At 40.6% G+C, this 26,264-nt stretch overlaps 1 protein-coding gene across 10 annotated transcripts in view; it reads right to left on the bottom strand.

Annotated features, from left to right (window-relative positions):
* Window positions 1-1,481: 1,481 nt before the first annotated feature.
* KIF16B (kinesin family member 16B) overlaps window positions 1,482-26,264 on the bottom strand; it is a 134,675-nt gene continuing 109,892 nt past the window's right edge. For 4 of the 10 annotated variants that reach the window (XM_419330.7, XM_040697800.2, XM_040697797.2 and 1 more), the window contains 2 exons: window positions 18,603-18,686; window positions 1,482-2,765 (listed from right to left, as the gene is read on the bottom strand). In XM_419330.7, the coding sequence (XP_419330.4) occupies window positions 2,607-2,765; window positions 18,603-18,686 (243 nt within the window). In that variant the 3' untranslated portion in view covers window positions 1,482-2,606. Of the gene's footprint in view, window positions 2,766-16,649; window positions 16,703-18,497; window positions 18,687-26,264 lie in introns of all 10 variants that reach the window. The other 6 variants (XM_040697795.2, XM_040697794.2, XM_040697793.2 and 3 more) reach the window with 3 other exon arrangements.

Here is a 26,264-nt window from a genome sequence, read left to right on the forward strand (position 1 = left end):
TAGACAGGAACCAAGCAAAAGTCTTCTTTTAAGTCCTTGTGAAAAATAGAAATATTCATACTTTTCACTCAACTCTCTTTCCAGCTGTGTTTTTCTTAAATAGGCTCTCCAAATCCAAACTGCCACCAGGCACATGACTTACCTCTGGGAATCCTGCATGCTCAGCCCTTCTTGTAGACTAGCATTTGCATTGTGGCATGACGGTTTCACTTGTCCGGTGCTGCACTGGTTGCTGTGGGAAAAAGCTTGGCACCACTGATAGTTTTTCAGGTAGAAAATCTGCAGAAAATGGTTTTGCACAGCAGATAAAGCAGCCTGCTACTTCTTGCTCTGCCAAGTTGGTCCCTTCGCAGAAGTGGGACACAGGAAATAATGATCTACAAACAACTATGTAAAATTCATTTAAAAAACTATTTAGCATTAATTCCTTATCGAATGGCAGTATAGTGAGGGAGAAGTAGGCTAGGACAGGAGAGACTGAAAAGACTTTCTGGTATTGAAGTGTGATTTAGGGTCAAAGTTCCCCTGCCAGAATGAAATGGCAATATAATGCCCAATTTCTATCTCTGTGAAGCACTCATACGTGCCACCAGTGTAAATACAGACAAGTGAAAATAGCAATCGTCCATTAATGTTTGTGGCAACATCAAACACTGGTCGTTCCACTTGCCATAGGAACCCAGCAAGCTTCCAGACGTCCTTCTCCTTCAAGAAGCGTCAGCAAAGCTGAATGGCATGGTGAAGAAAGAAGCAAGCTATGGAGTGGAAATGAAAACATGCTTCCTTGTCCGGGGGGGGGCAATACATCCACAGAAAGGTCCTGAGAGAGAATGGAGGGCAGCAGAAGCATGGGGCATGGGAAGGATGACAAGGCCAGGTCTCTGTTAGTGATGGTGCACAGTTGAAAGGACTGTTCCAGCGTGGAAGTGCACAAAGAAGACTGGGAACAGCTGGAATAAGGGATGCAAAACCAGCTTGGGAATCAACAGGTTTGACTGAATGTTTTGCTTTTAAAAACCTGGCTCCTAGTTCAAGGTGCCAAGAGACAGGTATTTTAACAGCATTTGGGTAGAGTTACACATATCAAAATACATTTAAGCCTACCCTGGTATCACTCTGACGAGAGGCGGCTTTGAAACTTCACCTTAACATCTGTTTTCACTGAAGAAAAACAAAATAATCATAACACTTTCCAATTTTAGGTGATCTATTTTAGTCAGTTTTTTCCTATTTTCTTTTTTTCCTAAATTTGCAATGCTTACCATAGCAGGCTGGTCTTAGTAGTGGAAAACAGTCTTTATTTATCATACTAAACATAAAGCATTACTGTTTTTGTAATTTAGGTCATGAAATGAAAGTGTTACCAGTGTTGCTGCTTCAGGTTTTAATAATCATTGTCCACAACAAGAAATAGTTTGATTACCAAGACCTACCAATGGTCAATGATGGCAACTCACAAATAATGCTTCATACTTCTAAACTTATCTTCCAGGAAGCATTTTAATAATAACCGAAAGCTGATTAATTCTGCTTTTTTACAACCAATTATACATTAACATGTACATACACCCGATTCCAGTCACAGTGTATACATAGTTTTGGATCTGCAGCAATATGAGTTCTAACTGTATATACATGTGCAAGTCTGAATATGTCCTGAGTAATTTTAAAGTACTGTTAGTAAAATCCTGTAAATTTTAACTGATGCAAATAAAGTTCAGGTTTTACAGTGTCATGTTATTATGAAGAAGCTGTTTCCCAAAAAAGAAATCTAGCACTCTGAGTTAGCTTTATGCATAGCTCTGAGCTCTGTACACTGCACAATATCCACTTACAGTCTAGGTAATTGGAAAACGTGAAAAGATGCCGACTGCATTCTTCAGTAACTATTGCTTCCTTTACTGCTTAATTAACAGCAAGTGATTCGTTCTGCTTCAAAATACCCGAGTGTGGAAGACTTTTAAAGGTTTAAATTATGTTCTTTCTTCTGCATATGTTTTGTAAACATTCGAGTCACTCAGGCTCTTTAATTCTTCTGAGAAAAACTAAATCACACAGACAAACACTTGAAATACACGTTCTGGGAGAAAAAAAAAAAAGAAACAACAGTGGAGTATGAGCATTACCTTAAATACCACAATACGCTGTAAGAAATCAAAACAGGAAATGTTCCTTAAGGAGCAGCTTGGGCAGAAACTGAAAGGCTGCTCAGAAACTCTCTGTCAGTATGACACACCAACACAGCGAACACGAGATGATCTCACACGACCATAACAAATTGTCTGAGCAAACACGAAGAAGTGCTCCCACTGAGCAGTGGATCCAAACCCAGCATGAGTGTCAGAGCTTTTGTACAGTATGAACAGCGCAACTCACGAGCAATGTCTGTGTACTTCATGCCAGGAAAACGCAGGCACTAATATGAGAAGTGGGAAAGGACTAAAGCTAGCATCAGGGCATAGCAGTCTTTAGCTAGCGTTGGTTTGATGCAGCTTTTCAGGCATGAAAGAAGATACTCTTTCTTCCTCCCCTTCATTTCTCTCACACCACAGAAGTGAAGGCACCACTGACTGTGCTCCTTTGGCATGAGGGTTCTGGCACAGAAGTTAGCTGGTCCCGTGACTGCTATAGTCAAAAACTCCTTTCCTGAAGAACGGTGAGAACTCACAGATGGTGTGTTTTGATAGAGTCGACCCCACTTTATCAATGTGCAGCGGAGATGATGGAGATTGCAGCATTGCAGTGAAGAAGCTCCTGAGGTACGTCTGTGGAACGAAATGCAACATGTAGTAAGGTTTTCTTGATCAAGTCAAATTGATTACAAATGTTTGGAAGAATTAAATGAACAGCAGTACAAACAAAAAAACAAACAAACAAACAAACAAAAAAAACCCACAGAACAACATCCCTGTGGACTGTGAGGAGTCCTTTTAGTAACCACCAGCATTTAAATCAATCCATCTGAAATGTTCAACACACATCTGAAATGTTCATGTTAGGATGAGGAAAAATAGAAAAGAAATATTTCCCATTTTCTTTCCCTGCCAAGCTTGTTAACTGCTTTATTCTGCACTCATGTAATGCTTCTGCTAATCATGACCTGCTAATACTGCTGTCTAGCATTACAAAACACTGCAGCAGGTGCAAACCTCCAATCTATGCTGCAGAAATTTCACTACATATGGACACAAAAGGACTTCAGAATTCTTCCTCATCAAGCCTTTATGAACCTCGCGTGGAAAAGGATTTGTTTTGATCAAGGCCATCTGCACAAATATCGTATGACTTCCATATCATCTCAGAACATAAGAGCATCTTTTCACTGGGCTGCCCTCTGAACATTTTGTATTTTTAAAAAAGTCTGACACGTAAGAAGCATTTCCCTCCCCAAAAGTTAATATTCACCAACCGCTGCATGACTTGCATCCATTTATATCCAGAGAAATTGTGACAGATGTATATTAATACAAAGTTAGCTTTCACAAACCTGATGGGGTTTCCTTTGCATATGGGTTGAATTATTACAATCATTTAGCATAGTTTAATAAGCCGTAGCTATAAATTCTGAACAGTCACAGTAGGTAAGATGTTGATCGGGCAGGTGATAAAACATTACCAAATGTCACCCAGATAGCTGCAAGGGAAGTCTCATCTTGAACACAAGGATAAACACCTTTGCTCTGTACAGACTGACCACAGAAAAAAGTGATTTGAGGAGTTATTCACTAATCTGGGATGCGGTGGGAAATACGTCTACAAGACAGAACAGCACAATAACCTACAAAAGACACAAGGTTTAGTCATCTGAATGCAGCAACTTCTGGGTTACGAAAGAGGGCCGTTCAGGAAGCAGTCCTTGTTTTTTACTTCTCAAGGAGAACTTCTCCATACTATAACAGCCTGTTATATATTTAAAGTACCTTGGAAACCAGCTATATTAATATCACAGAATGCAGGATAACAACAACAAAAAGTAGCAGCTGGCACGTAAGGTATTCTCTTGGCAGGACTGGTGGATTTTCTTTTTTATTCAGATCTCCCACAGGTTGTATTAGAGCTCATGAAAAATATTCATTACAAAAATACCTTCAAGATGAATTCCAACAGCCTAAGAGGTAATTTAAAGTGAGCAACAGATGTCATATCAGCATTTGTCATAATTAGTTCAGAAAGTAGGGCCCTTTAAAGCAGTCCCAATCCAGTAATGCCTGAAGGATGAGTATGGTGGAAAATCAAATGTAAAACATAGCATACCATTAGAGTTTTAGCACTGTGCTGAAAAGTTACTGCAGTAATTTCAGTTTATGGCTACTGAAGGCTCAAAGGTACCAAAATTTCTCACTGGAGACACTGTAAGACCTATTGCATTCACCTCGGTATGTATGGCCAGATAATTGACTGTCATGCCTTTGCTGTAGAGCCATTATTCATTGTTTTGGCACAACAGCTCTAACGGAAGAGCAATAAATAAATAAATAAAATCCCGCTGCTATAAGCATACACTTATCTGACAGGACAACACTAGCAACAGCAGGGATACTTATTTTCCCAGATCTGCACGCAGGAGATGCTCTGTGAATATCACAGATTCTTTGAACGTGAAGAAGATACTTGGGAAAATGACAACAAGCAGACTATACCAGATTATGATGGAATTCATTTTCTGTGAAGGCTTCCAGCCATATGGCTTGGCATTATGTGCTCTTCAACAACCATTTCTGAACAAATTAGCCCTCTTTTAAATCCCGTATCTGCATTTGCCCTTGTTTGCAATGCTGATATGTTAGCACAGCACAGAGCTGTTGTGCCCTTGACACAAAGAAGCTGTTGCTTCAGTGCAATTAAGGCTGCTCTGCCCAGATACGCTGATTAGGAGTTAATTCCCGTAGATGGAAAACAGAGTTCACACAATTAGTGTGTATGCCCCTATTACAGGGCTGAGGAGAAGCAGTGAGGGGGAAGGTTGCTCTGTCCTGTCTGCTGCAGTATGGACAAAGTTGAAGAATGCGGTAGGAGAAAATAAAGAGAACTCCTTATTGGTGCATGGAAACAAGCTTCCCTAAGTCAGATAGAACAGAGAATGAGGGTGACAGCAGGCAGAGAGAGCAGCAGGGGCACATCAACAAGGAGCATGGAGAGAAAACTTTGCTGGAGATGGGGAGGGGACTCAACGTGGACTTTGTGGCAGCCCAGGAGGCCACTGGAAGCTGCTGGAGTGGCAGCAAGGCTAGATGGGATTACCTCCTCTGCTGGGACCCAACAAGCAGGGGGAAAGCTGTTTTCAGAGCTTTCGTATTAAGTTCACTTCCAGCAGCAGGTATGATTTTTCTCTGTTTACAGAGCAATGCTGTTGTTTGTGCTGAGTTAAAACTAGGTGGGAAGCACTCTGGTATCTTTTGATGTGCTTCCTTCAAAAAAAAAAAAAAGTCTTTGATGCTGGCAAGCTCAGGGTGCCAACATAGGAACACGTACAGGTCTTATATAAATTAATGCTGTGACATCCTACCAGCACTTCACAAATAGCATCTAAATCATTTTTCCCTGTATGAAAAGCTCTATTTTATAGCAACTCCACTTTTGCTGGGCTTGCATGATTAACTTTTAAAGAAAAAAAAACTACACAAATGCTACAAATACTCTAAATGGCATGTCTCACTCATTTTTGCTTGTTAGCCTTTCAGGCCTACAGTCATTTGTTCCACGTTTAGAATCAGTATTCTTCAATATATACTTAGGAGTTTTGCTTCACCTGCTATGTTGTTGGTTTACCAGGAAACATCCTAATTGCAAACCTGTAAATGTCTCAATGCGGGGGTACAGCACCCCAGCAGTATAGCAGGAGCATAAAATGGGTAACTTGTAAATAGCCTATACTGCTTACTCAGCCTAAACATACATCCAGGAACAGCAGTCTACAGAATGGAAAGACTCTTGGTGAGACTTGTAAAGATAGAAAGCCACGTTAAAAAAAAAAAAATCAAAACAAGAAAAGCAGCAATTTTCCTCTCTTGGCACGTATTATAATCTTAACAGACTTTATCTTCAAATTTATGCTACCACACTTGCAAGCTTTCATCTTGGATTCCAAGAATTAGGAAGTGAAGCAAGACTGGAGAAAGTCAGGAGAGGCCCAAAGTTTTCCTTTACTGGTTTGAGTAGCTTTCCCTCCAGTTTAATTATGCTAATGGCAAAATGGTAACCATTTTGAAAGCTTATTAAAAATTATTATTTTAATAAGGTTCACTTCTTTATCAGTAGGCCAGTGTTCATCTCAGGCTTGATCCATCAGCACAGCAAAGTCATTCTAATGATTTCTGCACTCCGTCACGACGGAGGGACCTCATAATTTTATATACTTTAACATAAATCCATAACTTAATTTAAAGTTATTAAAGTTATTACAATCAAAAAGCTTCCTTGCAAGTGAAAGCGTTCTTATCATCCTTTCAGTTGTGTCATATTAAAGGAGAATTCAGTTCAATGACATTGTTCTCATAATCCATTACAAACAGCGACAGCCTCAGAGACCAATAGCAGAGCTTAGGAAGAATTGGATTTTTCATTAAACTTTGGTCGGTTCCAAATCTCATCAACTCTGGTACTTCCAGAAAGTGCAGGAATTTGGAACACCCCCGCCCGCTGCTGTTTCTAGCAATTTCTTCCAAAAAGAACCCCCCAAAAACCAGTTTTAAATTCTTTCAATGGAAGACTTGGCAATTAGCATACTAAATATCGCCCACTGATATCTGACAGAGCTGAAAGCACCACAAATTTTCATTAGATAAGCCTCCCCAAGCTTTGGGGATTTCTGAAACAATAGCTTCTTTTTCCCTCCTTTCTTTCAACACCCACACATCCACCTGACAGTGAAAAATCTCTGCCCCAAGGTCACAGAAGGTCATCAGAGGCAGAGGCAGGAATAATTAACTTGCTCATCTAACTTTTAGCATCGGCTCTTCTCTCCCTTTAATATAGATGCTGGCTTCCCTCGGCATCAATCACATAATTATTCTGTTGACTAGTGTTAAGTGCTGCAAGCTTTAAATCAAATCTTGATTTGAATTATTCATAGAGCAAAGCATATGCAGGTATCTGCAGCTGTTTTCTATAGGAAAGATATCTGATTACAAAAAAAAAAGGAGTCTGAAGCACATCCCTGTCTCTGGAAATCTGCATTACACTACAATTATTGCACCGATTTCAGAGAGAACGCTCACAAAGTCAGCTATTCCTGAGGAAGAATCCGTCCCAGCACGAGGAACGTGCTTAGCTGCCAATCTGCCGTCACAAAAGTAAGGATCTTTGCAGAAGGCAAAGCCTGCTGCAGGAGCCCCTCGTTAGTGCAGAAATCAGCCATCTCCTGCCTTTGTCTCCTAGAAAGAAACTGTCAGCCATATGCAAAGGAAAATGAACAATTTGGGGCCCTTTCCCAAATTAAGCAACTTTCTCTATTTTAGTCCATTCGCTGGTGTCTGGATGAGGAGAGAAGCAAAGACTTCAAGGGAGGATTTTCAAATATGAAGCACTAGAGAAATGCCAGCCATCATCACTAACAACAACCTCTACTGACAGAAAAAAGCCTGGCTTAAATGACTCTGACAGGAGATGGTGTCTCGTGGCAACTTTAGGTTGGCAGAGGGCCCCGTCTGGGGTGATGCTATATACAGAATCCAAGGAGATCTTATGTCTGCCCAACAAAAATAGGATTCAAACTCCTAATCGGATCTGCTTCTTCTGTGGCTTGTTGGTTTTTTGTTTTTTGTTGTTGTTTTTTTATTTCTTTTCTTACTGGCAAAAGTCAGAGAGAATCAGCAGGCTGCCAAGAGAGGAAAGCTGTGGTTGCAACCAGCTCGTATCAAGTGTGAAACAAAGGAGCCCTTAGCAAGAGATGGCTCTGCCTCCTGCGGGACACAGAGATCACATCTTAAACACCAATAGGACTGGATTACCTGGGTCAGGAGCGGAGGACAGGGATAGGAAGATTTAGTAGGAATGGAGTTCCAAGGGACCGGGTTCTCCAAATTCTGCCAAATATCCCAACTTTATACAGCGAGGGGTATTCGAGCTGCCCAAACAGAGGCATTCCAGCCAGCCAGCAGTTCCAGCAGGCTTCTCTGCAAGGATAGCTCTGTCCTCCAGGACACGATTCAGTTCATCACAGCAAAGCTTCTGCCCTGTGTTCGCCACTAAAGCGATCTCCCCTTCCCCGAGGGACCTGCTGAGGCTAACTGGCTAATTAAGTGTGAGTAATTGCCAGCATAATGCTCTGATTGCTCTCTAAAAGTACTTTCAGATCCATTTCTGGATTTGTTAAATATGAAGGAGCAGGGAAAGAACTGGCAGGCAGCAAGAATATGAAATAAAGGTGGTATTGCTTTGCAGTAAAACAGCATGGAAGTATGGGGGACCATACACAGACTACGATTAATATCATCACCTCCAGCCATTCTCCATCCAGAAGATAGAACTGCTCATGAGTGTTTTGGCCTTCTCTGATTTTGCTTGCTTTGTTGTTGCTGTTGTTGTTTTTAAAAAGAGGAGAATATGCGGCTTCACTACTTTTTCCCAGCAGTTTGACATACATTATATGATATCCTAAAGCAGATCTCAGTAAAATATGTGAGCAGGACAGCAGGTGATATCAATACCTCAGGTTGTATTTCCAGCCCTTCAGGACGTATCTAATGTCACCTCAGTATCTGTACACATTCATCTCCTGCACACACCCCTAGGTCATTATGTGCAGCTGTGATTTCATAACAGAGAGAAAAGACTTAGTGCCTGGGAGACTACCCTGTGCCTAAAGGATCTTAGTTCTGTGAAATATATGGAATGAAAGCTTCTAGAATTACAACATGATCACCAGGGCCGGTATCTGTTGCAGAAAGACCAGGCAGGCTGGCTGAATTCTCCTAACAAAAACGATAGTATGAGACACTATCGAAGTTCTGCAGAGCTTCCTTGGGAAGTCAGAGGTAATAAATGCCTCCAGAATTTATCTGTCCCATAGGCATCGCAGGCCTTGCTCTGGTCTCACATGGCTTGTGCAAGCACAAGGAGATTTTTCAGGGGAATGAAGACAGATTCAAAATTGTTTAAAAATGACAAGTCACAACTGCTAGCCAGAATATTCAGCAGAGGGCTGTCTCCTTCAGACTGGCAGACATTAATTAGGCTCGGGGCTGGATTAACTGGCTTCACATTATACAAGCAAGGAATAAAGGACTGCCTTGTTAATCAAACCTTTCCTGCTCACTTTGATTAGGCCTAATCAGAGGCAAGACTGTTTACAGATAATAATACCCAGCAGTTAGGCAGAAATGAAGGCCTTCCCAATCAGGTATTGCCTCATCCTATCCTACACTTGTATACCTCATACCTATACACCCAACTTCACACAGCAACAATTTGCCCCCAAAATGGAAGCATACCCGTGTTCAACTTCCAGATGCCTCCTCAAGACACTTTGCTCTCATGTCCTCTTATCAATGGAGGAAAGAAAACCTGAAAGCACAGGAGCAAGTGCTGCCGGGGAAGAAGCAGACAGACAGCTGAGAGGGGAGCAGAACGTTTGTTGCAGAGCAGGCAGTAGGGATCAACTGCTGTGGCAGGCTGGCTGTGTTTCCTAAGAAACCCCTATTTAGGGATTTCCCTTAACACAAATAATGTATTTTTCTTTAATAAGCTAGCAAATATCTTGCCAATTAGACTGTGATACACACATGCAAGCTCTTAGCTTCATAGAGCAAACTCGTTTGTTAAGCAACTACATAGGAGGAGATATGATTGAAAAACCCCATCAAACAGCGTAATGTCTCTCATTTGTTAGGAAACACATTTACTTATGCTGGATCTGTAAAAATAGGGTATTGCTTTCATAGCAAAGAATTTAGCCATTGCTTTTGTTGCAGCTACCAAACGGACCTATGGAGCCTTGTGTACTTGGCTGCTGTAAGACACTGCAGTGCCACTGATGTTGCAGCAACCTGTGCTGCTGGTGGACCTGACCCAGGGCTAATAGAGAAGCAGCGGTTCTATCCACACCTTCCCTCTGGGCACATTTAGAGGTACCTAAATGACTTTAGAACCAAGCTAGAAAGAATTGAGATCTTCAAATATCCAAATTCCATTAATAAAAGAAAACAGGACTTGCATTTTAGCCCCTTGGGAAATTCTGCCTCTGTTTTTAAGCCCAGCATGTTGCAGATTCCTTGAATCAGGATTACAGTTTCCTCCATAACATCTCCAGAAGTGTTTGAGTGCCACTAAAATTTAATTTTACCCAGGGTGGTACTGGAATTTACTTGAATGCATACACCTTTTTGAATTTTCCTAACGTACAGGCATTCTGAGAGATGCCAGTTTTTATGATTCAAGGTGAAATTGCTCTCCTAGGTTTTCAAAATCCAAACTATTCATTATACCTATTTAGAGCATTTTTCTGTGCAAGTCTAATGGCATGAGCACATTATGTTGAATTACTATTATGCTGCATTGAATTAACTGCTGAAGTCAGTCTACTTCCCAAATTACAATCTTATTCTACCTGAAATTCATTTAAATCTACAGGACTTAATATTTCTTACAACGTCTACATGCTAAAAGCTCCTATTCATCGGCTTTAAGTAACTCCAATGAAAAATGAAACTGTAGGCTGGCAAAAAAAAAAAAAAAAAAAAAAAGAAAGAAAGAAAAGGAAAAGATAAAGCCAGTAAGGACTATGATTTACAGGTGGTCCATCAGTGTGATACTGCTTTGGGAAGTAAAGGGCCATAAAAAAAAGATCAAAAAGACCCAGCTAGTGAAGGAAACCAATCTTTTCTCTGGAGCACAAGTCAAAACAAGTCCTGTCAAAATCTATTCAGAAAGAATAACAACAGAATTGATTTTATCACGCATCTCCGGGTGAGCAGCGGCAGCGTGTCATCTGCTGGAGTGGCCTTGGCAAACAGCTACCAAAGCACTTGATATGCATCACCCTCTGCTTCCTTTGGTGAAATCGTATGCTGGAAAATGACTGATACTCTTGCTTTGAAAAGGTGTAGCAATGAGTTCAAGCCAGTGTCCTTGGTCTAGCACTCCCTTTATTCATCTACCCACATCTGAATGCGGAGAGCCATTATTGGAGACCGATTGAGGTGCACAACTACAGAACTTGATTTGCAGCAGGACGCCAAGAGATTTATTCAGAACTGACAGCAAAACACATACTGATGCGGAGCTGAACTAGAGTTCATACTGCTGTCCCGTGTTCAGAACTTCCTAAATCAGAACAAACGTACCTTATCTTTTGATACTCTAAAAAAAAAAAAAAAAAAGAAAGAAAATAGGCCCCAGAGCTACGCATTCTATTTAATTATTTGTTTGCAACAGAGATGAACTTCTTTTTTTTTTTTTTTGAGGCAGGACCTGAAATTGTACACCTTAAAAGAGGAACACCAAAGTTATTGTAAATTTATGGAAGTTACCTCTAGCAAGCTCTGAGAAACAGGGTTTCAGACCTGATCTTGAATGAGCCACTGAGTTGGAGCAAATGAGACCAAGGGGTCGCTTGCATTTACTGTTCCTTCTGCATCTAGCAGCATGTTGGAATGAAGCTTGATCTGATCTCATTCATAAAACAACCCCAGGTTTTTATTTCACTTCTTCCACACTATCATCTTTCTCTTCTACTGCTATTATAAGACTAGCACCATTTGCTGTGGGCCTGGCTGAGATTCCACGGCTTTTAATCAAAGTAAGATTTTACTGGTATGGAATCAACTGCTGATGCATGCAACGTCCTAATTTCTATAATTCCTACTTACTTGTATCTAGCGGATCTAATCAATCAGTAGAATGAAATGTACTTCCCTTTCGAAGCCAATGCGACCTCACACAAGAAGCAGTGACACCCAAAACCAATGAAATGCTTTACTGTTGAGAGCTGCTACAGCTTCCCTGTGAGGGCTGCCACTTCAAAGAAGAGGAGCCAGGTGCCTTTTGCAGCCCTGAAGATGTGCTGAAGACCCTAAACCTGACATGGGAAATTGCTCTCCAGTGGTTAACTGCAAATGTTTGCTGTCGGTAGGCATGGCAAGACTTCAGTGTTGTTGCCAAAAAGCAGTTAGCTTTCTTTCAAAACATTTTTAAATAGGTATTAGAGGTTATGAAAGGCTCTCGGTGCAGACTGACTACATCTAATCCAGAAACTTGTGCTTGACATAGATTTCACATCACTGATATCCACAATTTGGTCCCCCTTCCCAAATACACGTGCTGTTTTTCTCTCTGGATGCATCTATGCTCTTTTTTTCCTGTGCTTTTATTACATTCCTGTTCCTCTACTGGGAAATTAAAATCATCACTCTAAAATGTAGTTCAGGCTATGAGTATGAAACAATCTTCTTGAGGATTATCAAACACTGCCATTTGCAGCAGCTTGCTTTGCAGTAGTAGTTGTATGGTATGCAGTCACGTCTATAACAAAAGGAAAAGCTTCCTTTTATCTTTCGGTGATTATCAAATATATTCTGCATGCTTTCTGAAGTCCATCTCGCTGAGATGCTTCTAAGAACAGTATTTACAAGTGCACTGTCATAGGCAAGCATTCAATCTGTAAGAGCCAGGCTGGTGAGCAGTCGGCTTTAAAGCCCTTCTTAAAAAGCTTCGGTATTAGGGATGTTGTTGTAAGCTGATCCCAGAGCCTAATAATTTCCTTCTAATGGTCACTTTGAACTGACACGTATTCAATAGCTTTGAAGGGTCTTTGTGACTGGTGTCAGTGTTAAGAAAAACAGAAATGACCAACTGACCACACTTGACAGGGTTTTTGCAATACGAACATCGATTCACCTGTAACTAGCACGAAGCTGGTTCTCTCAGTTAACAAGATTAAGGATGCACTGAGAAAAAGGACTGGTAGGATGTGCTCACATTCTCTGTCTCCTCTCTCGTACTGAATATTCAGACGATGAATCACCTAAATTTCATTCCAGTGTTTCTGCCCTCACTACTTCAAGGAAAACCTCAAGAAATTAGGTCTTAAACTGGCCTGAGCACATTCAGTTTGCTCAAATTTGTAGACACGTATTCTGCCATGTTTTCTCAGGTATCTCTTTTGCTACTTCGCATTGAGGTGCGAACTCAAACCAGTAATTCATTGAAATAACAATAACAAATTAATATTTGATGAAAGGTGTTCATTCCAGTATTTTGTGCTCTCCTTAAGAACCGGATTCTTGCAGTCACACAAAAAGAGCAGAAACCCATTTCAAAGGGAGCAGTTGGAGGGGCTGCAGCTTTAGAGCTGTGTACAAAAGAGTTATCGCCTTCAAAGGAAGGCAAGTCAGAATACAAGTTAGGAACAAAACAAAGCATTTGTCCTCTAAGTTAAAGAATCTTACTCTGGAAGCTTAATTCTGACAGGGGAACAGCAATATTTCTGTTCAGTGCAGTCGGTGCCTGTGTTGCTTTCACCAGCCAGTTCTCTCTCAGGACTGGACAGAATAATTGAATAATGCAGTTCATACAAGATTTATTTCTAACTCTTGCTTTAACACCTATCATTGAAAAACTCCTCATCAGACACCAGGAAGTTAGGAGGTTAAGGACAATTGCATTATTAATTTTAAATAAATTGAGCGTGTCTGTGTCTTTTTTTTTTTCCATTTTTTTTTGGACAGGACAATGACAGAAAGATGTATGTGCTCCTTCAAAACTGAAAGTGGATTTGCTTTACTCTACTGGCACAGGTTGACTTACTTTCCTTCCCTGAGCTCTGCAAGGAGCAGCAGAAGGAAATGCATGACTCCTACCAACTGTTGTGCTGTGTGCTGACGCATCACCAGCCAGGCTTTTTGTCTGTTGTCCCTTGCTGTCCACAGAGAAACCTGAGGAAATGCGGCAGTGGAGATAGGGGAAATGAAACAATTAACAGAGAGGAGACAGGCTGAGTTCTGAGGGGCTTTTTTTTTTTGTTTGCTTCCCCTTCAAGTAACAACCTGCTGGGATTTTGTCAGCTTAGCAGCCATGCTTTTCTGAGTATGCTGGTTACAGCAGGAGTAGAAGAGAAAGGCAGTGGGTCCACGGCTGCAAGGCTTCTGAGCAAGGAGTCAAGAAACACGACCACCTACTGTGTTGGTGTAGGCATTTACTTGTGCACTCTTCCTGGCTGCGCAATGGTTAAACAGGGCCAACACTGATCTGCCTTACTAGAACAAAGGATGCGTCCATGAGAAGAAGAAAATTAAGCAGGGAACGATGATAATCATTTCCCTGCAAAAAATGCAATATCCAGGGCAGCTGGCATTTTGGGAAAAGCTTTTACTGTCATCCACAGATCTAGCAGCTCCCCCAGTAATAAAAGGTATTCTGCAGATAAAACAGAAACAGATACACTCACTGGGCAGCATATCTCCTGTGACGTGTGCTTCCTTTAAAAAGTTTCTGCTTATAAACTGAAAAAGGATGTATACACCTGATTTCATCAGGGAAAAAATGGGATCCTATATCCTTATTTACTGGTTTCTAATTGCATGAAAGGATAGATACACACTAACTTCTACTCATTAACTTTAATCAAAAGAATTCTTGGCTGTTTCATTTAAGGCGGATTTAATCAAGCAAGGTTGGCTCTGAAGTGAAATTACAGCCTTCAGACTGCGGAACAATTAATTTAGAGTTTTGCCCTGCAACAGGTCCCTGATGAAATACTAAATTAATAGATTGCAACAGGGCACTTAGGACAGGTAATTTTAAGCACAAGTTAGGTGCTTATTCTCATGATGTATAGGTGAGACCCCTGTGCCAATTTGCAGGTTATTTTTCAGAACCTCTATGGAAATACATGACATCGGTCAGAAGATGACATTATACCAAGAAACATCAAAATAAAGGTGTTGACACTGCAAGTATGTATCCTGTATATCAAACACCTCTCTCCAGGTTCATCTCACAGTAAAAGATCACACATAACGTGCCCTTTCTTACCTACAATGTATTGTGAAGCTTTTGGTTATTAAGCACTTGTACTAGCTAGGGAAAAAAAGAAAAGAGAAATGAAGAACCTAATGTTTTACATAAACTTTGAATTCATTGTGATTTTAAATCGAAATCCTCATAATCTGGGGGCTCCCTCGAGTCTTTTGCTCAAAGTAACGTCACTCTTTTTCCAATGAAATAATATGCCCACTTCTTAACTCAAGGTGAAACAAGGTAATACTACACGGCAATCTCAAAACAAAACAGCCCTCCCAAAAGATCCTCGCCAGCACTTCAGCTGCACTGAACACAGCCACAAAAGCCCTCCTGCTATTTTCAGTACTTCTGCTCCTGTTGTGGCTACAACCTGAAAGGTGCAGTGCAGGAAATAAACAAACTCTTCCTAAACAGCTATGGGTCCCACAAAGGATATTTTGGCCAAATGGTTTCATAATTAGGCACAAGGAAAACTTCCCTGACTGCAGCCAAAGGGAGGCAATTAAAACAGATGTTGAGATATATGCAATAGAAGTAGCTCTCTGCTGTACATTTAGCTAATTCTGAAGTTGAGGAGTAGTTCTGCTCCTACAAGAACTCCCAGTCTGCCTAATTTCCCAGATCAGACTGAGTTGCAATTTAGCTTTGACATAAAGAAAAGAGCCTATGAGGCCGTTTCAGTAACCCACTGCTAATTCCAGCAACTACTTTAGAAAGGTGTTTGACTGAAATGAGAGCTTCAGTTGTTTTATCTTTTACACAGGTGTGCTTTGGATTTTGAATTTTCATTTGTGTGCATACTTGGAAGAAAAAAAAAGTGAATTAAATGAGAAACTGCTTCTCCTCACAGATGCTGCTCAAGAATGCCCTGGGCTAGCCAAAGCTCTACTGTTCCACTCCAAAATTAATCCAAGAAGTCCAGGAAAAACAACACAAAGCCTGTTCAAAACATATAAATATCTAATGCAAAAGCTGAAAGAGGAGAGTAATTTCTTTGTTATCCACCACAGGAATGACAGCACTACTAACGATCTTACAACATGGGATATTTGTTCAGAACACTATTAACAGACTGGTATTTGTCAGGCTGCCACATACTATCAGTCAATCAAATCAGCTTGGACTTTGGATGAGAACATACATTTTTGTTGGCCTAGAAGTTGAGCTTTGCTTTAAAAATGCGGTATTAACTGATCAGCTCTTGCCTAATCATGTGAAACAATCAAATAAGCTCTTAAATGATATTATTACTGGAATAACATCACCTGTGAGGCTTGCAAGAGACTTTTCAGCAAATCAGGCTACGTTATGAGCCAAGTGAATAAACGCTAGCCATGTCTCTGCTCATTATCAACATCTGACTTCCCCACCTTCTAGTTGATCGAACTCCCACATGAGAAACATGCCCCGTTCAAAAGGCAAAGTCCCTTACAGAGGCAATCCATCCACCTTCTGCTTTCAGGTTAGCCCACTGGCATATGCTCACGGTTCATCGTGAGAAAGTAAAAGCAAGCATTTTAAATAGAAACAGTTGCCTGTGCCACATGCATTATCACACGCTCTTTGTCTGCCAAACAGTTTCCCAGTATAATTCAAGGTGCGCTTTGAGTCTGCAAAGATTTATGTGACTTTGGAAACAACTGCAATATCGGTGGTTTCTTCCACTGCTTTGCCAAGGAAGCTGCACCTACATTGTCTGAAGCTCATCAGCTTTTGGTCTGAAGTGCAAAGCCAGAGCAGAGCACTGCAAAAAAGCACAGGGATTAAAATTAAATGCCAGGAACGGAGATCCAAACTTAAGGCATTTCTGCCATCTTCATGAACTGGTGACAAGCTTATGGCATCAAATTCCTCATGGCAAGGATGGTAATGCTTGGTTCCCTGTCCTCTTTATATAACTTTCTCTTGACCACTGGAGAACTTACATGCCTCTAATGCAGAAAGATTTGCCAGGATTACTGATTGGCACGGCCCAGCACACAACTACCTGGCATATGGCAAAACATATTCATGTAAATTATAATATTTACAGAATATATTGGTAATAAAGTTTTCATGACATAATTTGGCTAAAATAGATACAACTTAAAGCTAAGAACTAGCCATATTGAGAGCTACAATTACTACATGATCGTGATCAAAGCACCACTATACACAGGAGTTTTAACATTCAGAAACACTACAATAAAGTCAGTTAGCAAATCAATAGAAGGTCAGAAAGATTGAGGGATTAAATTTCTTACTGGAACAAAAATATGCAAATTGAGTACTAGACTGGAATGTGGCCATGCCTTTATGCCCTCTGTGGAGGACATGAAACAAAGAAAAGATTACATTTTGTGCTATATGTAAGACAACCTCACATCAAAAGTCAGTGGGGGGATGTTTTGTTTGTGAATCAAAGAGAAGGTGAAATACATGGGAAAAAAAAAAAATCAAGACACGCAAGAAAGGATGCCAGTTGGAAGCAAAGCAATATACTTTTATATTACATTTTCTAAAGCTCTACTTAATACTATTTCAGCTCTACAAAGAAAGTAATTCTTTATGATTTGCATGATGAAGTAATCCTCATGTGGATACAAAATAGTTGTGGACTGTATGCTTTAGTCTTTGTTTCCTCCTCTTCTTTCCCTAAACCCCATCTCCTGCTCTCAGGCTGCAACAAAGTGTACATTAGAATCATAGACTCATGGAATGGCCTGGGTTGCAAAGGACCACAATGCTCTTCGAGTTTCAACACCCCTGCTATGTGCAGTCGCCAACCAGCAGACCAGGCTGCCCAGAGCCACATCCAGCCTGGCCTTGAATGCCTCAAGGGATGGGGCATCCACAGCCTCCTTGGGCAACCTGTTCCAGTGTGTCACCACCCTCTGGGCGAAAAATTTCCTCCTAATATCCAACCTAAACCTCCCCTGTCTCAGTCTAAAACCATTCCCCCTTGTCCTGTCGCTATCAACCCATGTAAACAGTCGTTCTCCCTCCTGTTTATATGCTCCCTTCAAGTACTGGAAGGGAGTATAGAAATGTAAAGAGCTAAAGTTTTACAGGAGTCAAGACTGTGCCATCTACACAGCACTGCAGAACAAACCAAAAGAAACAAACCCCAACCCTCTGTCAACCTTGCCCTCCATAAAATTAAGCTTTCAAATGAATTCAAAGAAAAACACGCTCCAAACTGGGTTATAAAATAAAGCTCAGAGATGCCTATATATTGCTTTCCTTCTGTCATGAGCTGTTTGGACATAGTAACTATGATAAAATAGTAAATCTTCAGATAACAAACTGCATTTCAAGTAGCAAGTTGTTTTTTTTTCTAATCTTGTCTTGCATAGAGACCATCTGTCTACAGTGAACACTTACCTCATCTGCAACCTTTCCCCCCCTAAAAAAATGCACCTCCCGTGAACATCTATAAAGAGATGTCTTTTTTTTTTTTTTTTCCAGACTGGGATTTTTTAAAGGCGTGCTTCATTACTTCACAATCTACTGCTGCCATCTCCTGTGTTAAATGAAGCAGCAAGTAACTCCGTACTTACAGGTAGGCTATTTAAGTGTGATCATATGGGAACGGTTTCCGTTGGTCAAGCAGGCAGTGCTCCACCTAAATACACTTCAAAGGGCCGTGAGAAAGATGCCATTACCTCTAAGTGACTCCGTCGCTCTGCAATCACTCGTTCATCCTTGTTTCCAAAGAGCTTCTTCGGAGGGAATTCTAAAGTAGCAACCTAGAGGATATTGAAGGATGAATCGGCGTTATGAGTGACAAGCTAAAATGAGATAATTCTCTTTAAACTGTAAAGTGTCTGGAAAGAAGAAAAAGCCAAACAGTCAGGAGCTACGGTATATGCTCTTAGCAAATATCCCACCATACATTTCTACTGACATTATGATCTGGTCCGTAACGCTGCTAAAATAACAACATATTTGGTCGTACAAGAGAGACAGAAAGCAAATTTAGGAACTAGATGTCACACTTATAATTATTTTCTTTTGCTACAGCAAATTGGATCTAACGTTATAACATCTTCTAAGAAGTAAGAAAGACCTCCTCAGGAATGTTGCAGTTTTTATAAGGTTGCACTCAGTCTCTTAAAAACTGTGGTCTCCAACTGCATTGTCATTTAACCTGTTCCTCTTCTCTCTTAGAGCACAAACATAACATTCTTGCATCTAAAAAGCCATCACGAGTTATGCTCTGGAAGATAGTAATGCCGGATTGCCAGCTGACTCCTGAACCTGAGGTATCTCCATTGAGCCTTAAACTACCACAGTTACCTTCACAACAGGGCGAGAAGGAGCATGCACATCCATGGTAAGGGCAGCTATATGGATAACAAGAGGTGTTTCCAGAGCCACAACTCAACTGAGTTCAAACACATTCAAATGTATGTCCACAAAGGAAGGGGATAACTTTAACTTCTAAAGAGAGTTCACATAAACATGCAAAATTCTATTTATCACATTAAAAGTGAGAACAAGGAAGGAACAGAACACCTAAAAAATGGCTGTTCAGATCTGTCCTTCCAGGAGTTCAATACAGAGCTGTTCGAAGCTCTGTTTCTTCTTTTTTTTTTTCATCCTGTAGGAACTGTAGCAAGCCACTCTAGTAAAGGACACAGCAAGAGAAGTGTATTCCTTTCTTGTACATCAGCAAACATAGCATTTCAACAAATTCCAGACAGCTATTATTGGAAAACACACTCACGACTCAAGAGGTGGTAACAAGCACCAATAAACTCAGTCTGTTAAACCATGGGAATGGTGCACAAGTCCTCTTCACACAGTTCATGTTTGCATTTTAAGGCAGTTCAAAACAATTTCTTTCTAGCTCTCACTGCAGATAGAAATATGCAACCTCACATCACTACTGCTAGAGTTATTTTGCAGGCAGAACCCAAGGGTAAAAAATGCCTCGTGCATGAATTCCCCAGGCTATATGATAATATTGAAATAATAAACAAGATGCATCATTTCTGGCATATATACGACTGTAGAGAATTTATCTGGTTACTGGGAGCTGTAGTACACTGAATTAAATGAGGAACCTCATTATTAACATTGAATGTAGCTATTCTTAAAAGACAGAGGAATTCTGCAATACAAATAATTTATCCCTACTCTCTGGTTGAACTCTGACATGGATAATTTTAACAAAGTGTCTTCAAATGAGCAGCATCCACTGACGTGGAGCATCTGAGGAGGCAGAAGAGATGTCTGTTTTACATCAGATTTGTCGACTGGACCCAATTATATTCTTCAAGTTTCTCCAACCACGTGTGCCAGCTTCTTCATATGTTGGCAGGACAAGCAGCATATGGTCAAATAGTATCCTGTAATTATGTCCTTGGGACTCATTTTCACTGCATTACTCCCACCTTAACCTATACAGAAATGTACATGCTAATGTTTTCAAGGGCTTCCCAATTCTACCCCTGCAGAAATTATATTTTATTAAATTGTACTGAATCATGTAACTGTTAGAAACAAGCAACATAAAACAGCTACCACCAGAATCCCCTCCTGGCTCTAGAGAGACTGGTTTTCAGTTTATTTCCTTATAAATATTTATTTATAGAACTTTAAAATAGTGCCTGTCAAGTAGAGGCAGATTTGCCCAAATGAAAAACAATGTTACTGCTAGCACTTCCTCAGACAAACCCTATACAGTCAAAGTCTTACATCTTAAACCAAGGATGATTAATGAAGTTTGATTTTAATAGGTTTTGAGAGACTCATTCAACAACACTTTGGGATGAGCAATGGTCTCCAACGTGCTTTCAAAAGTTGCTAGCTTTTTGAATACATCTTAGGAGAAAAACACTCAGTTGTATTTTCTAATATCAGCAAACCTTGATAAACTCATTCTAACCAAAGTAGCTGATCGCATAGTTTTAATATTCCACAATTCCCACGTCTTTGGGATGCACAAATCTCTGAAACCAAAACAACTGAAGTTCATTATTGCAGTCATTAATTTAATATGCAACAGAAACATCTCAGCCAACCTTGCTCTGAAGCACTGCAACTTACAACATGGACCTAAAAGAAAATCATAACTTCGTTGCTGGTCAACACCTGGACCTGAATATTACAGGCTTGGAGAAGGATATTTACCAAAAGCCTACATCCAGATCAAAATGCCACTGAGCCAAACTATATTAGGTATACGTATGCATGTTTCTTGTGTTTGCAATACACATGTTTACAGAGTATACCTATCTATGTGCCTGGAAAGACCTTGCATTCTGCAGAGGATACACTGCAAAAAAGTACTGATGATCTACAGCAGTCACCACCTGTATGGGGCTGGATGCAGAAGGTGCACAGCCTTGGGTCTTCTGGAATAACTGAGTCCCTGCTTTGCCACTTTCTCAAGGGTCCTCTGGCTCCTCTCAGCCAAACATTTGGCAGGTGTCCATCACACAAACAAAATGGAAAGCATTTCTGTCACACAACAGATGACCTCCCAACCACATGGCAGTAAAACCTCCAGCCGTAGACTTCATCATCGTTTCAGCAACCTTGGAAGCCCTAAACTATTCCCATATCTTCTACTCCACTTCATGCCAAATATCCCATGAGATACAAAAGCAAACATGTTATCTACAATACACTGCTAACTTAATTTTCCTTGTTTGCCATTACAGCAGAAGCGCTGTCAGACTGCAGAGTTGAATACACATCAAAACAAAAAGGAGACATCCAAAACTCTGCAGGCTTGAGTTGCAGGCTGTCCAAATGCTTAAAAAGACACCATAACACCAATTCCCACCCAGTTCACAGTCTGAAAATTACCTCTGCAACATGAGAACCAGAACTATGCGGCAACATGAATTATTTAGTCCTTTATGTGACTGTGTAATTTCATTACTGGAGGAAGCTGATCCATTGTAGTATATTTATATAAAAATATAATATTAATATATTTACCCAGGGTAAATATATATATAAATACACATACGCACACCATTCCTCTCTGCAAACAACTTACAAATGTAGTACTTCATTGTGGAGGAAAAACACTTTGCTGCATGTGTTCCAGAAATAAGAAGAGTGACTATAACAATGTTATCATCTTGTCATAATTCCTGTTCATTAAAAAAAAAAGCAGTAGTGTTACAGTTAGTAGTGTTACAAAGACTTAAGAAACGGCACAGCAGCTTCAGATGAAATTAGCATTGCTACAGGTTAATACACACAGCACAGTATGTCACTGAGCCACGTTTGTTCTTATCACTTAAATACGTAAGATATTTGCAGGTGTAGATTTTGCACAGAGCTGTTTGCTTCAGCTCAAACACTAAAAAAAGAATTTCACACTCACCAGATTCAGGAGTGTAAATTATTCTTTTAGAATTAAATGACTGTGTACCCTCTGGCTCAAAGGTACTCTGGAAGGGTCGCACTTTGACTGAGAGCTGAAGGGTTTGCAGTAATATAAAGCATAACAGGGGGACACTACAGGTAGCAAGGTGCATTATTCTGCTTTCCTGAAATTTCTACGGCATGCCCCTCCTCCTCGTCCAGTCCCCCTCCTCCTGCAGCAGTGGCAATGACAGTGTTTGGCAGTCAGGCTTCTTTTTGGTTTGGACGTTTTGTCATTTCCTAGGGCTGCTGATGAGGTGATGTGTTTTCTGTCATGGGAAATTAACAGGCATATTCCCCAGCTTGACAGGAACAGTGAGCTAGAATGATTTCCTGAGAAGCTTCTGCATGTAGTGTGCAAGATTTCTAATTTTTATTTTGGCTGCAGAATCATTTCCCTACCCTACTTAACTATAGCACCACGATAAAGCAAAATCCATCATATAGAAAGTAGTGTGCACGTGCATTTGTACACATACCACGGGCAAGACTGGGACTGCCCTTAGACCCAAAATACAAAAAAAAATAATCCTTTAAAATAGTACAGTCGCCTCAAGATTGCCTATCAGCACTCCTAATGTCTTTTTAGACACTGAACTTCTTACAGTTAATGATGTTTATCCTATCTAGCAATCGTTGCTAGGCAGTAGCAGGCTCAGGGAGAGGCAAACAGTCATTTGCAATTTATTCCCTAATTTCTTCATAATAAATAAAGGCCGTGTTTTATTTCTGGTCTCATATTACTTGGGGTATATTACTTGCCTGTGTTTCAGCAGCCTCATCTGTAAGTAATGATACCCAGCTACCTACCACGATAGAATATTTGTGAGATTAATATGATCACGTTTAGACAGTACCAGATCCAATCCTCCAGTGAAAGGGGCTCCAGACCAACCAAGTATTATCATAGCAAACTGTAAACAGCTTATAGGATTCCTATATTTCTATCCCATTTCAATCACGAGATTGGTTTTAGCTAGCTTATCAGCAGGCATTTAATACTGGAAAGAGCAGCTGGTAGAACAGCAAGTGCCCTTTCTTTATCTTACAGCTCCTTGACCTTCAGATTCACCTAATTCTGGCAAAACTTACACAAAAGCATACTCTTTCAGTAAAACCATGAATCTTCATAGCCTTCAACTACTGAGCCACAGAAAGAGATGCAAATCTGGGGACTGGACTTTTGGAAGCCAGGAGTATAACCTGAAGGCCCTGATACCTTAATAGATTTTGCCTGGGACAGGGAGCACTCTCATTTCATGCCTTTTAGGATACAAGACTCAGTATTTGAAGGGTACCCTCTGATTTCTGTATTCAGTTGGGACACTCTTCACTCACACTAATGGAAGCTTTCTAGGGACCTGCCAGATGCAATTCAGTTTCGGGCTTTTGCAGTGGAACATAACAAGTTAATGTAAGTCTTGCAAAGTACCTTGCAGGTGATATTTCAATATGGAGTGGACCAAAGCAAAGCACCACATAATGCAGACATGTAGGCTTGTCACTTCTGAAGCGTGAAATTGTTCAAAGCGTTATGCTGCCTAAACATTAGGGAAAAAAAAAAAAAGGTGCCATTTTCCTACATCAAGCAAAAATCTACAGGATTTGAAATATCTCATTATTTCTGGTGGCTAAAATCTATGTTTTAGTGCCTACAATATGGTAAAAGATTTTTTTAAGAAGAAAAACAGGGCAGACGTTGATGGAGGCTGAGTCATCTTTAATCTTTCATCCCAAATTCTCTTTGTACTTCAGTGTTTTGATATATTTAAATGGGGGGGAAAAGGGGAAAAAAGAAAATTAGGGAAATGCTAACTATTAAATTAAAAAGTCAGTCTTCTTTAACTCTCATGTTACTTTCACAACTCCGAATTTTCTCATTTTTCAAAGGACACGTCTGACTTTTGATCCTTTGTACCAGAATTCTCTGTCACAGATGAGAAAAATCAAAGAGAAGAATGTGGCATGGGTTTGCAGCCGGTGTGGTGGCTGCACCTGACTTGATTTTGCAGCAAGTAATGAAAGAAGAAACTGTCCTAGTTTCACTTTTTGAAGTTTAAACAAAGTAACTTAGGCCTCAACTTCTCAAGATGTACCCAGACTTCCACAGCCTAAAGAAACTGCGCTCTTAACCAGGAGCTTGTGCTAAATATTCAGGGATTTGACAATAAAGTTGATTGTTTTATATATATATAATATATATATATATATATTATATGTTATATATTATATATTTCGAAATTATAGTAAATTTGTCTGAAATAAACCACCTATTCTATGCAATTTCATAAGAGAGCCTCAAGCAAGGGGAGAGCTAACGTTTAATGAACAGATTAAAGGTTACTTTCTACATGGGAGCACCCACGGGATTATTATTCAGTTTGTTACTTATTTTTCTTTTCCATTTCTAGTTTTCTTTCTTCTTTTTAGATCTCTCTCAATGTGTCTTTCTCCACTTTGCAGCACATCTCTATTCTATTGGTATCTTTTTCTCCGTGCCTTACCTCATTCTTTCTCTTACTCCAGTGTTCATTTGCTACATCCAATTTTCTGTTCCCAAAACTGCCTCTCTGCACTCCACCAGAAGGGATGAGAACTGTGAACACGTCAGAGGCAGGATATCAAAGCAACTACAGGTCAGCCACAGCTCTGAGGCTGCCCCAAGTCAGCCTTCTGACACAACAAACTCCCCAGGGAGGGCCGAGTATCTTTTAAACAGAAACAGAAGCTCAACCAAACCAAGTGTAACATCTCCTAAACCAAAAAACTCTCAAGTGATCAGGGAACAGAATGGGGAAAAGCTTTTACACAGCTATCTTCCTATCCAGAGGTCCCTGCAGAGGAGGCCCCACAGGAGGCCCCCAGCACTAGCCAAGCACAGTCAGTTCTTCACCATTTCTGCTCCAACCCCTCTGCTCCCCAGGCCCTTGCAGTGTTTCTGAGACCCAAGGAGCTGGTCTAGGCTCATCCCTGCTGTCTCTCAGCAAATCTGCTGGAGCTGCAGCCTTCCAGCCAGCTTTCTGTTCTCACCTACCCTTGCTGCTACAGCCTGCAGCGTCTGGATCCCAGTCAACCATGCACAGAGGAATGAATGCCTCCCTCCTCTCTTCAGGAAATTCACCCTGAAATAACTCCCTCCTGAAATATATGATGTCTCTTCCAAATATGATTTATGCTCCAACATAGCTTCCCACCCTTTTACAGCACATCCTTATCGCAAAGGGAAAGCTGTTTTGCCCATGTGGATGAGAACACTGCCTTCTCCCTGCTCTCCATCCCTTCTGCTCCGTGCCAAAGATTTACCTACCCACAGAGCTGGCTTAACCTTTGCATTTCTGGCTGGCTAGGGCAAGACTCCTAGTTTCCACATTGCTTCTATCACTTGTTTTTTGCCTGGCCTCCTGGAGAACCAGGTCTACCTTTTCTCTTCAGAAAACGCCTCACTGAGGCCCAGGCGTACAGGAAGCCCTGCTAGGGTTAACTTGCTGACAAGCAATCCCACATCTGACTTTCCCTGCTGTGCTCTAACTGGCTACAATTCCTTGCCTTTTTCCTACTTATTTCTCTGGAACATCACCGGCATAAAAGTGGGTAGCTTCTCAACATCATTCCCCTGCAATACTGCCATCTCCTCCACATTCACCAATACAGGAGCATCCTCGCAGGATGTACAAGGACCCACAACTCTGGCATCTCTAATTCTGGGTAGCTTTCTTGGCAATTTACACTCTTTGAAGTTCTAAGATCTTCTTGGCATCCTTTCCAGTTACTATCCTTAAAGACAGTCTTCTCCAAAGAACATTTCAGCTTCATCTGTCATTGAAGAGGTGTAAGTACACACACACACAAAATTCAGGTCCCTATGAACCAGCCTGTAATCTCCATCTGACAGTGCAAAATTGCCAAGCAAGACTGGACACCAGAAGTTCCTTCTTTTG

This window comes from Gallus gallus, chromosome 3 (assembly GCF_016699485.2).
Source record: "Gallus gallus isolate bGalGal1 chromosome 3, bGalGal1.mat.broiler.GRCg7b, whole genome shotgun sequence".
NCBI classification, from domain to species: Eukaryota; Metazoa; Chordata; class Aves; order Galliformes; family Phasianidae; genus Gallus; species Gallus gallus.